A 13588-nucleotide genomic window follows, 5' to 3' on the forward strand; every position below is an offset into this window, starting at 1 on the left:
GTATAACTTCTTCCAGAGGTCATAGGATACGTTCCCACACTTCCACCACACAATGACACCTGGCAGCTTTATTTACTGAAAGAAGACTGTTAGAGCCATTTCCAGCAAGTTCTATAATATAAAGATATAATTTTTTATATGTTTTTTTTATTCATTGTAAATAGTTCAGCAGCACCTAGTGGTAGTTTGGTGCTATACCAAAAGCACAGCATCACCTGACCTCATGCAGTTTTTCAACCGCTGAGTATTTTTAGCTATTTTATATCATCACAGCTATCATCAGTATATCAGTTTACTTGTTGTAATTCGTTTATCACCCCAATTTTTGGTGTCTTTGTAAAGGCCTGTTTATTTTGGTGATTTTTTGTTTGGGGTTGCTTTGATTTCGTTTTTGTTTTGATGCAAATGGTCCACCAAAGCGTTTTCAGCCTTACTTTAAGGGGACCTATTATGCTCATTTCCAGCGCTACATTTTCATTTTGTGATTCCACTAGAGTAGCTTTGCATGATTCACAGTTCAAAAAAGTCCTGATTTATCTTCTACTGGCCCTTCATGTGGCCCCTCAGTTCACCCTCTGTCTGAAACAAGCCGTTTGAGCTCCTGTCTCTTTAAGGCCCCGCCCTCCCTAAAAGCCCACTTTCTTCTCATTGGCCGGCCAAATTCCGGAAGTCCAAGGAGGGGAAGCACCCAGAGTTTCTGATCTCGTCTGTGCCTGGAGCAGAGTTACCATATAAGGCGGTTGAAAAAATTGAAACGGAGTGTTCAGAGCAGTCTGAAGCCTGAGTTTTTGGCTCACAGGGATTACTTTTGCATACGTTTACCTCATTATTTGGCAATGTTGGCAACGTTTACAATGAATATCCAACATTGTAACATTACATATATGACAGAAAATAAGGAAAAGTATAATAGGTCCTCTTTAACTTATACTACACCATAAAATCAACCCTTGGACCACCGATATGTGAAACACACGCTGGTCATATCACACGGCAACATGACATTTGACATCAATTTAAATTCCAACACATGAATGGGAGTGAAGTACATTTTAAAATCCGACACTGGTCACAAACCTGGTGGGGCTGGGTGTAAGATGAAAGATGCTTTATTTTCCCATAAGTAACATCATTGTACGCACATTGTTGACAGCGACTCCAATGCACTACATCAAACAGGATACAAAAGCCAATGGAAAGAGAACACTGAAAGTCCTTTTTGTAAATAATCCAGGCAGGAAATGAAATAACTATGCATCTTTATCATCAATTCAGTCTGTAACCCTGTGAATCAAATAAATCCTGTAAATCAAAGTGCAATGGGGAAAGATATTGCTCGCAACGTTACGTTTCAACAGAATTAGGATTAAGATAGTAAGAAAAGACAAACAATACATTAGGCCAGATAAGGCTCTCAGGCCTGGCGTACACTATATGACACAACATTCCTCTCAAGCACTAAGGCCATGTCCACGCTAATGTTAATACGTCTGAAAATACGCCGTACATAGAAAAATGTTTCTGTCCACAGTGAAATGGCAAAACAATCTTCTTCCTTTTCTGCTGGCAAAACAGCAGAACTGGGTATTGCAGCGTGGGTAAGGTAAGGATTAGGGTTGAATACAAAGTGTGTGACAGACAGCAACACATGAGACCATTCCATTCTGCCACTTCCTGATCACTCACTATTTTCAGCTCTCATGAGCATAAAATTGCAGCCTAATTTGATAAGCAGTCATAAACGCTGCCTGATAACCAAGGCTAATGGTCATTCCTCCCGTCAAGGTCAGCTCGACTCAGCCTCTGAAAACATTCGTACTGTTGTCTACTGCCTTCTGTGGCTCTGGAGGAGCTTTGCGATATCATCACTATTTCAGCTTGGGATTGGAGAGACCAACAAAAAGCCTGCATTACAAACAAGAGGTTGCGGTGTTTAGAAGACTTGGGTGTTTTTTTTGTTTTTTTGTTTTTTTTACCAGGCAGGGAGGGTTGAGTAGAGTTGCAAAGTGAAAGGGCCTGCTGGTATGTTTCTTTTTTTTTTTTCCCCAATCTGTATTCCCATTTCAACGATATCATAAATAGCCGCGTTTAGCGAACATTTAACTCACATGGCTGATCAGCTGTTTCCGCATTTATTTGTCCTCATCTCTGGACGTGCATGAAACATGGCCAACACTAGCTGACATGAAAGAACAATTAAAACTTTCTGAGAAGTCCTGAGGACCTCCATTTTCCTCCCGTAGATGGGTAGATAGGAGACTAGTGACCTCGACTGGTGGATTACGGCCACGTAAAGCGTAGCCTGTATCGCCAACTTCTGACAAAACTACACTTTGCAACGAGCCTACTTTTATTCGCTCCAAACCAGTTGATGGAAATGCATCTAATTCGCAATTCTTTTTTGAGACATTTCAAAAGTTAATTTAAAAAATTTGCCAATTGAGCGGAAACACGACTGTTCATGTTATGGCCACTGGTTTGAGTTATTTCAACTTCAGTTTCGGAGAAATCGTGGTTTGTCTGTCATTTTAGTGTGGGTCAGAGGTGCGAATCAGGGCGGTAAGCGAATTCAAAAAGCGTTGTTGTTACAGTGGACAACAAAACGCAATGCCATAGCTGGGGTATTTTGACCAGTCATTTTTTAAAGCCTTCTTCACATTGGCAGAATGACACTCTGGAGGGTAAATACTGAATGCTTAATGGTGTAAAAGTAGTCAAACGTAGATATATTAAATCTAAATATATTTGTATGCGCCTATAAAATATCCACCATGTGAAAAAATACCGAGGACAAACCCTCAGTAGCTACAGTTGGTAGCTGATGCAATATTTACATACGCAGGTTTGTGTGACACAAAAGCCACCTTTCCACCGCAGACCACATTATTTTACCCCGCAAAAAAGTCCCTGCTGGTGGGGTTGCACTTTCCAAGAGTACAGGAACTTAGGGGGTGGGTCTCTGCAGCGCTGGATATTTCTGATTAGTCAAGCACTTGCAACATCTTATTTCAGCCACTGTTTAAAAAAAATCTGAGGACAAAGTCCAGGCCAGGTCAGGTTTTCATACGTCAGCGGGCTTATTGCCTAATCTTTGCGGGCCTTTAGACCACGGTGGAAACGCAGACCGGCAACAACGGGCTGAAGGAACCTTTTAGCTTCTTGAAAAGTAATTCCCGGGACCACAAGTTCCATGTGCTTTGGGTGGAAACGCGGCTCAAGTTGGTGAATGAATTCAATGAACTGTGGGGAGACTTGACTGACTCCAGTCTAGTATTACTTGTCACTGAGCAGGTGGATTTAGAAACACTGTAGATTTCAGGATAATAGGAAATGAAATGAATACAAGTTCATATATACATATACACAGGTATTAAGCACAAACAGTCTTGACAGATATAAAAGGAAAGCAGGAGATAAAATTACAATACCATCTATTTACATGAATGATCATTTTCAGTCACTACTGTCTACTCACAGTCTTTGATCACAGTGAACTCAACATTTCCACTCGCTTTGCTATTTGTTTTAATTACATTCTGGTCATTCATTTTTCAGGTACATGTTTGGGTACATGAATTTTTTGTTTAATTGGTCACTGAGTGAGTGGAGACTCCGTCCCTCAATACAGGCCATAAAATGAAAAGCTGGACCTACCTGGGTCACCCAGCTGCCCTGCTCAGCAGACTGGGTACAGTCAGCACTATTTCTCTGTATACAACTGTGGGCGGACCTGGAGGCTGCAGCTGACTCACTGATCCACCAGGCTGACAGGCTAAACTCCCCTCCAGATCACCTTTAGGCTACACGCACAGGAAGCTCGTCCCCCGCCTCAGGGCCCAGACTGGTGTAGGTGACGGAGGGTTCCAGGATTCCAGGACTGAGCGGGGGGCGGTCGGAGGCCGACTGGCTGCCTGTGTTCCTGAACTGCTTGTAGACTCGGGGATCCTGGGCCACATAGGTAGATGAGGAAGAGTACAGGACCAGGCCCAAGATAATGATGAAGAACGACAACAGATAGAGGCCCGAGAACTGCAACACACAGAGAGACAGAAGCTGTATTTTCTGCTTCATGCTGGTTCAAATGTTGTGGCAGAACCAAATTCAAGCAAAAAATTCTAAGGCCCTACCAGATGTGTATTCTGACTTGACCCCTCCTGTAAATGAGTGGGTGCCCTAAGACAGACGTTTTTGGAATTTGGGGGGGGGGTCTAACCCCCAACCCACTCTACTCTATGCCGCCCAATAACAGATAACAGTCTGTCAGTTTTTTGTTTGTGCAGTATTCAACAGATCCTTCATTGCACTCCTATAACACTGTCAACTCACGGATGGACAGTTGGACAAAAGTTTGCTCAGAGATTCGGGTGCGTTATGCTGGGTGCACGGACATCTTTTGAGCTGCCCATCATCAAAATCGATGCGCCCTGGCAGTTTGATATTACCTTATAGTGAAAGAGGAAGAGGCCGCAGAAGAAGCTGTACAGGTCAGCCGTGAGCAGAGAGAGATTGACCGAGGTGGCACTCGTCCTCTTCATCACCACCGGCATGAAGCTGTACAGGCCGAACATGAAGGCACTAAAACCAACGTAGAAAAGACCTGCAAACAAATCATTTTACGTTACACCGCTGCTTTTTAAAACTACCTGTAGATGACATGTTGAGGTTATATATATAATATTACTTGTGTGTATGAATCCAAGTTGTGTGTGTGTGTGTGTGTGTGTGTGTGTGTGTGTGCATGTTCACCTATCTGCCAGTCCCAGGGTACCTTCAGCAGCTCCTTGTGTTCCATGATGGCCCTGCAGCAGAGCACACACACACACACACACACACACACACACACATACACACACACACAGACTAAAGGGTCTTCCACATATTGAAGAATTGTGTTTGCTGGCAGTTACAGTAACAGTGTTAAAGTATTGTGTTATTATCAACAGCACTAATCATCTAATGCTTAATCTCTGAGTGCGAGCAGTTTCCAAAATGTTTCTCTTCCAGTGTTTCAGCACAGAGGGCCAGATACCCTCAGTTATTCAATTACTTAACCAACTACCTAGCCTCCTTCCATCCTAAACCTAGTCTATATTATCACAAACACTGACATAGATGAAATGAAATAAAAAGAATAATAACAATACTACACTCAGATCATTTCAGTTATACGTACATTTTAATTTACCTAGTTGGGTCCAGGTGGAGTCACATTCAGAAAGTGTTCAGAAAGCTGTCTGATTGAAGTCAACTGCCATATTTGACAACAGTGCGCCCACACCCCTCCCATGTTGAGATGAAGCAAGGGTACTCTCGAAACATATTAGCATCCTACACATGCACAACTCTCATTTTTGTGAACAGATAAGCAAAAGCATACAAGATATATGCAGTTATATGTGGCATTTGGTTGACATGTCCATGACCTCTTACTGCTCAGCTCCAGGGGCAGAAGAAGTGTCCAGACGTTTTACTTGAATAAAGGTAGCAACACAAGTATAAATCGTGCATTCGTGCACTTCAGCAGGAGTACAGGGGGTATTATCAGCATGTTATGAAAAGTAAAAATGCTCATTAGGCGGCAGAATCGCCCATTTGAGTGTTATTATAATTGTTATTGTACAGTATAGTTGTATGTAGTATATTATTGTTATTGTAATTGGATTCTTATAAATGGATGCATTACTGTGTTGCAGCATTCTATGTTTAATTCATTCATACACAGATGGCTGGACACACAGTATGTCAAGGCATCATGTTTTTGTAATGAACTAAAGCTGTTGTAGTGCAGTAAAAAGTCCAATATTTCCCTGTGAAATGCAGTGCAGTAGAAGTATAAAGCAGCACAACATGGAAATACTCAAGTACCTCAACACTATACTTGAGTACTGTCAGTTACCCCTCTCCCCAGCACACAAACTCACAGCTGGATGCCGCTGAAGAAGGATCCAAAGAGCCCCATCATGCCGAGGAACTCCACGCGGCTCAGGTTCTTCACGATGAACTCCTCGCAGACGTTGGAGATCCCATACAGTGTTGCCCCTCCCAGAACCAAGAGATCCCCAAACAGCTTCTGCTCTCCTAGACAGATGAGGGGGAACAAGAGGGAAAGATTGGAGGAAAGAAGCATGAACCGGACTGCCCCCAAGCTTGAACATGTGTCTGTACATACGTATGCCGCATTAAGGTCAGCAATGCTTTATTTGTTTTTCAGAGCCGAGCCAAAACCTGTATCTGTGTACCGCAAGTGTATTATGCGTGTGTGTGTGTGTGGGTACTCACCGAGGCCTTGCTGACGACCAAGTAGGATGTCAGCCCCCACCATGCAGCCAATACCCAGCAGACACAGCCCGGCCCCGACAAAGTGGACTGCCTTGTACCTCACCAAGAGAAAGAACCAAGACAGCAGCAGGACCACCGGGATGACAAAACAGTCCAACAGCTGAAGGAAGGACGGACAGAGAGACACAAGCAGACGTGATGAGCTCGCTCTGCGCAGAGCATCAGGCTGGTAGAGCAGTGACAACATTGCTGTGAACAGCAAAGAACAGCAGCAGTGAGCTGGAAAGTCAATGTGCAGCCATGGAGCAGAGCCATGGACTGTATCCCTCCCACCAGGCCAGGCCTTCCCCCCGTAAACCCCTGACCTCCACCAGAGGACTGCACAGACTCAAAGCCCACCTGAAATCCTGATCACAGAGGTTTTAAGAGGTATTAAGTGATTTGTGTTTGGACCCAAATATCCAGCCGGGGACACATGAATTTCATATCTGCTGCGGCTAAAGGAGCCATCTGGCTGAGCTGTGGATTGTGTCGACTCCTGTTGAGCAGGTATTAAAAAGCCTCAGGTAGGAGCAAGCCTGCTGCACGATGCAGGCCTTAAGCTTTGTATGGCCGGCAAGGAGGGTGCTGCGCACAGTAAGTGATGAAGAAGTGGGCCGACTGACGCTGCCATTGCGGAAGAAAAACAAAACAAAACGACAAAACAGAAAAAGAATGGAGGCTGAGGCACCCTGACTTTTACTCCCTGGGAGGATCCTACACTTCCCATAATAAAACGCAATAGCATAATAATGAAATAATTTTGTTAGACCCTCCCTGCCTCCCCCACAGTTTATAACACAGACTTGACGGAGGAGAAGAGCGTTTTCACACACATTTTGATGTGACTAACCTGTACACTGGAGAGTGTAGTGTACTGGTAAGCTTTGAGGACCAGGTAGTTGGCCTCGATGTCTATCAAACCCAGAATCATGTATTTCCACCAGCGCTGCTTCAGAATGGCCAGCAGGTTCCCTTCCCCTGGTGAGAGAGACAGGGAAGATAATGAAAACACTGAAGCATCAGTGTGTTAAACATACGCCACACTGCATATACAGTATGTAACGTCCGTCGCTGCTTCCTAGTTCGGGTCTAGAGTCACCTCGTCCGCAGCTCCCACATCAACGGCATGTCAAAACAACATCAAGAGAGGCAGCGAAGGAGAGCTGGTCCTGAGGCAGACATCATCGGCAGAATGAAAGCAGTACCCCCGAGCCTCGGTCTGTTTTCCCCTCCTCCATGTGGCAGGTGCTTTTAGTAGAACATATATCTGTCATGGCTGTCACGTCAGGCTCCAAAACACTGACTCCAGCTCGAGGGGGAACAGCTGACACCAACGGCGCGACCTCGGGCTGTTTTCTAACGGTTGGGCTTCAGGTAGGCGTGGGCACAATCTTTCTGTCTTCTCTTACGCATTATGTGTATTATTGTTTTGTTACTTTAGTGGTGTAATTTGCTGCCGTGCTGTCTTGTTCCTGCTGCGGTTGTGTGTTGAGAAGATTTTGCTGAGAGAGTGCGAGTTTGACCAGGAAACAAACCTCTGTACAGAAAGCGCAGGCTGAAAAGAAAATGCAATGAATCCATAATGAGAAAAAAGGCCATACACTCACTCGCTGTATGTTATGATAGCTTTAAGCTGGATAAAGTCACGAGGTTCAGAATCAATAATGAGAAACATCATGAATTATTAAGTAAAAACGATATGAAACATTGCAAATATGTTAATGTCACTGTGAAGCCACTAAAATATACAAATATCTTCTTAATACTATTACAGGAAGGTGTAGAAGAGACTTCCTTATTTTTAAAGCCACTATGTGTCGATTTTATTATGTGATTAAAGCATCTTTTTTTATAGCCAGTGATTCCGATGACAAAGATTTTGTCATAATTCAGCAATCACAGTTAAAATGTGTCCATTCAGCCCCTTCATGTCAGTGTCCCTGGGTCAGATTATGTACCCCCCCCCCCCCCTCCCGCAGCCTGTTGCACTTTATGAAAATGTAAGATATGAAAAGATATACTTGCAACATACTGAACACCTGTACATGTACTGCTCAACGTAAAGGCCACTGTGTTTTGCGTTGAACATTTCAACAACCTTTAACCTGTGCAGCTGATTCTGCATTCTGCATTGCACTGATAAGAGAAAATGTTGTGTATTATTCAACGCACATACTGTATATTAGCATATCCTTATAAACCACGCACACTAATGTCATTGAATATCATTCACACATGTGCACGACTGCTGCACCTGTGGATCACTCCCGACAGTATTCTCTCCAGCCAGGTTCAAATGCTCTCCGCAATGTATAATTCAGTGTTCTCAGGGAATGTGTTAATATTTATGAAACGATTTGAATGCTGCAATGTGCACAAAGTGACTTTTGTGTGTGTGTGTGTGTGTGTGTGTGTGTGTGTGTGTATATATATATATATATACAGTATTGTTATCAATTCATTCTACCAAGTAATTAGCTTAAAATGAGGGATGAGGCCAAACTGTGAGACCTATTTTGGGTACACGCACTAAAGTGTGAAGCACACAGTATGAACAGGTGTTTGATTCAGAAGTGTTTCATATTCTTTGAGTCTGATTTCTTTTTTATCCATTTATTTAATTATCATTTTGCACTCTATTTTCATACCTTAAATTGTACTTATTTATATTACTTATATATTCTAACTTTTGTTATCAATGTTACTGTTATTTACTTTATTTTAGTAGAAATCCCTGTGATGTTGGGAAAATGGCAATATATACTGTCACTACTGAGATAGACTGTACATTACAATACCAGTGATTCTGGCCACACACACACACACACACACACACACACACACACACACACACACACACACACACACACACCTCAGCTCCTGTCTGTACCTTGCCTGACTGCCAGTGTGGTGGTGTAGACCAGGAACAGCAGGATGTAGTTGAGAAAGCTCTGGAACACCGGCGTGTTAGCGTGGAAGTCATCAGCCAGGTACTTGCTGGTCAGGCCGATAGCACAGATTAACAAGGACAGGACCTGACCCAGGGCCAGGGTCACCAACAGATCCCTGCAGAGGACAGGAAAACACGGACAAATGCTCATCAGTGTTTCATTAGGATGATTTTACACCCCAATCATAAGGCAGTGTAACAGCCCCAGTATTACAGCAGCAGCACTCAGCTTAGATATAGTTCTATCTGTCATGGGGCAAATAACACAAACACATCGTGCCTGAGATGATTCTTAAACCTGCAATAACTGATTTCTATTGGCCATTTGGGGGCACAACATTGACATATCATCCAGCAGTTACAGGACAACATGATCCCTCAGTTGGAGTCGTGTTTGTGTCCGATATTCACTCCGGACTCATTCACCAGCTCTGTTTGCGACCTCTACCACAAATATGCGTCTCTTCAGGTAGTGTACAGTGTTTTTTTTTTGTTTGTTTTGTTTTTACAGCTTTGTCTCTAAACATGACGCCATGAGAGCGCTGAGAGTGAACCACAACCGATAAGCGATGCGCTGAAAGCCACTATGAAGTTCTGTAAAGCCCAGGGGAGCTGCAGAATCAGGTTCATCACTACGTGACCACTGTCACATTGTTTCACATTGTCATTTGATACGCTGTTATAAAAACATTGATTACAGCTGCTTTAATGCTGGGGAGCGGGTCTGTTGTTTTCCTGGTTATTCTAACCAACAGTAACAAAGATGGCACTGGACAGCAGAAGAATGCTGCTGTAGATGTGGAGCATTAAGGTCCAGCATTGAGACGAAGATACTGGACATCAGCATGGCTGATATATTATACATACATGAGGTATATTTAGGATTACATAGTTTGCCCAGAATACAAACAAGTTCGGTGGTCACTTTATTAGGTACACCTCTCTTGCAGTGCTAGAGGGTTCCTTGTGACACAAATCCAACTACTTGCTGGAAACATTTCTCAAATATTTCCTGTCCATGACGACGTGACCTGCAGTGTCTGCAGAGGCCCCCATCCCACCTCAGCCCAAAGGTGCCCCGCTGACTGCCATCTGGCACGCAAGTCATTTGATTTGTCAGACCAGGCGACGGATTTCCTGCCCATCTTTCGACTGTCCAGGTTTGCTGAGCCCCCCCAACCCCCCTCGCTCCTCGTCTCAGTTTCCTGTTCAGAGCAGAAGAGCCCGCTGTGGTTGCCCTCCACTTCAGGGGTCCACGTGTTGTGTGTAGAGATGCTTCGCTGCATACTGCACCCTGTTGTCATGTCCTATTTATTTGAGTTACAGCTTGAACCAGTCTGGCCGTTCTCTGTAAGCCCTGGAGACCCCCAGGAGATCAGCCGTTTGTGGGATACTCAAACCGCCCATCTGACATTCCACGCTCAACGTCATTTAGACCCCATTCTGATTGGCTGATTATATATTTGCATTAACGAGCTAGTGTACAGTTGTACCTGATAAAGTGGCCACTGAGTGTATTTTCCAACTGGAAAAGTTGCGCATACATATCTAACTTTTTAACAACCAAAACTCAGGGATCCCCATCAGAAGGGAAAGCGATATCAGCCATTGTTATCAGCTTCGATATGGATGAAATCAGGATCAGGGATGCCGCTCAGAGGCAATACACAGCAGGGAGGCTCTATTATCAATGAGTGGTTAAAGGGCAGCATATTGCAAAAACATGAGTAACGCAACAAAGAACTCTGATTTCTCTCTTCAAATTAAATAAGGTGGACCATTTTGACCTACACAGCAGCTGATAGTGAGCTGCAGCCACTTCTTAGCTGGCTAGTTTTAAGTTATGACTGGAACAAATCTGACCAACATGAGTTCACGAGCCTGAGAGGTCCGAACTTGACTTGCATTCTTTGGGTGCAGGCACAGTATTGTGTTTGTATTTTGCTCTCTTCCTGACACGTCGACTCCTTGGTTTGCATGTGAGCCTGCTTTGTTCTGTCCGCACACACACACACACACACACACACACATACAGTGACATAGGCCTGATATGCTGGTCTCAAAATCAGCTTGCAGCAAGGCAGCTGGTCCAACTGCCCAAGGCACCACAATCACAAGATGCCAGGGATGAACAGCAGATGGCAGGAAAGGGTAGGGGACAAGGTGTGTGTGTGTGTGTGTGTGTGTGTGTGTGTGTGTGTGTGTGTGTCTGAGAGCATGACAAACACAAAGGGAGTGTGCAAGAAATAGTGAGAGAGGTAGGCAGCTGGAGATGATGAGGCTCCAGCAGAGAACCTCAGTATAAGGCTGATAAACCACCATGGCAGCCTCCTCCTCCTGTTCCAGCAGGCACCTAACCAGCACACCAAATTCATGCTCTGCTCCAGTACCATCGGGTGGAGAAATGCCTCTACTCAAACGCTTGAACACACACATGATGTGATGTTCATGCAAAGGGCAGATGCAGTCGCCATCTGTTGCTTCCTGCAGCAGCAGCAGCAGACTGGTCTGGTGTTACAGGTCTGGTGTTACAGGTCTGACGCTACAGGTTACTGGTCTGATGTTAGAGGTTACAGGTCTGAGTTACAGGTCTGATGCTACAGGTTACAGGTCTGGTGTTGCAGGTCTGGAGTTGGTACCTGTAACAGGTCTGGTATTACAGGTCTAGCATTGCAGTTCTGGCGTCACACGTCTGGTGTTACAGGTCTGATGCTACAGGTATGGTGTTGCAGGTCAGTTATTGCGGGTCTGGTGTTACAGGCCAAGTGTTACTACCTGTAACAGCTCTGAGTTACAGGTCTGGTTTTACAGGTCTGGAGTTGGTACCTGTAGCAGGTCTGGTGTTACAGGTCTGATGCTACTGGTTACAGGTTATATATCTGAGTGACAGGTCTGGTGTTGCAGGTCTGGTGTTGCAGGTGTGGTATTGCAGGTGTGGTGTTGCAGTCTGGTGGTCCGGTGTTGCAAGTCTGGTTTTACAGGTCTGGAGTTGGTACCTGTAACAGGTCTGGTGTTACAGGTCTGATGCTACTGGTTACAGGTTACATATCTGAGTTACAGGTCTGGTGTTGCAGGTCTGGTATTGCAGGTGTGGTGTTGCGAGTCTGGTGTTGTGGGTCTGGTGTTTTGGGTCTGGTGGTCTGGTGTTGCAAGTCTGGTTTTACAGGTCTGGTGTTACAGGTCAGATGCTACTGGTTACAGGTTACATATCTGAGTTACAGGTTTGGTGTTGCAGGTCTAGCATTGCCGGTCTGGTGTCGCAGGTCTGGTGTTACAGGTCAGGTCTTACTACCTGTAACAGGTCTGAGTTACAGGTCTGGTGTTGCAGGTCTGGTATTGCAGGTGTGGTGTTGCGGGTCTGGTGGTCCGGTGTTGTAGGTCGGGTGTTTCAGGTGGTGTATGAAACAAAAGGAAAAGAGTCGCCCTGTCCCTGCCCGCAGCGATGAGCCGCCGCTGCCATTCTGACTGAGCGTGGAGTGAATGTAAAGGGATGCTGGTCTCGGATCAGCGCCGTCACCGTTCTCTTACCTGGTTAACACCTTCCTGATCCGCTGGTAGAGACTCGGCGCCGGGGTGCCCGTGCCTCTGGGAACGCTCTCCACAGTGGAGACGACAGAAATCATCCTTCCACAGATCTGAGCGGAGATCAGCGCATTCTGCTCAGAGGAGGACCGGAGGAGGAACGGGAGGGGGGGGAGCAGGCTAACCTCGGCGGCGGCGGAGAAGCGGCGGACCGTCCTGGTCTCCGTGTTGCAGACAGCTATGTTTAGAGGGGGATACAGAGCCGCGATGTTGCAAACTGGCTGCTGGGGAGGTGGGGGTGGGGGGGTGGGGGTACCCTTCTCTCCAGCTCTCCCGTCCCTGATGAGACACTACGGGATTCAGGACCAGGTCCGTCATGTAACGCGGAGGAGCTGATTGTACCACTAGGTGGCAGTGTGGCCAGACCTCCTCCTGGGATGAAGACGTAATACATGAGGATGTGTGACCAGTATCAGCGTCTAACTCAGACCGGTCGTCTGCAGCCCTTCACTATCAGGCCTTACCTCATGTTTCATCACTTACTGGGCCACATCCTGGATGAGTCCACGCCCCCCTAAAGGGCTTTTAAAAAAAATGTATTTATTGAGCAAACTCGATAACTAAATATTAAGTAATACGTTTTTTTTTGTCCCTCAGGGGGGCCTGCACTGCCTCCAGCTGCCCCCAGTACCAACATAATGACCTGTCACACCCGTCTCTCAACCCAAGGACACAGCCAGCCCTCTGGAGATATCAGGAGAGGACAAAAGAAATCAAAGACTGATAGAAAATCTG

At 45.3% G+C, this 13588-nt stretch overlaps 1 protein-coding gene across 1 annotated transcript; it reads right to left on the reverse strand.

Annotated features, from left to right (window-relative positions):
- Positions 1 to 3795: 3795 nt before the first annotated feature.
- slc35f1 (solute carrier family 35 member F1) lies at positions 3796 to 12894 on the reverse strand. The gene is made up of 8 exons (XM_070926009.1): positions 12800 to 12894; positions 9212 to 9387; positions 7172 to 7299; positions 6280 to 6439; positions 5922 to 6078; positions 4747 to 4799; positions 4443 to 4597; positions 3796 to 4029 (listed from the first exon to the last, which is right to left on the reverse strand). Exons 1-8 carry the CDS (start codon positions 12892 to 12894, stop codon positions 3796 to 3798), a joined length of 1158 nt encoding a protein of 385 aa, XP_070782110.1.
- Positions 12895 to 13588: the final 694 nt, after the last annotated feature.

Source organism: Enoplosus armatus, chromosome 19, assembly GCF_043641665.1.
Source record: "Enoplosus armatus isolate fEnoArm2 chromosome 19, fEnoArm2.hap1, whole genome shotgun sequence".
NCBI lineage: Eukaryota > Metazoa > Chordata > Actinopteri > Centrarchiformes > Enoplosidae > Enoplosus > Enoplosus armatus.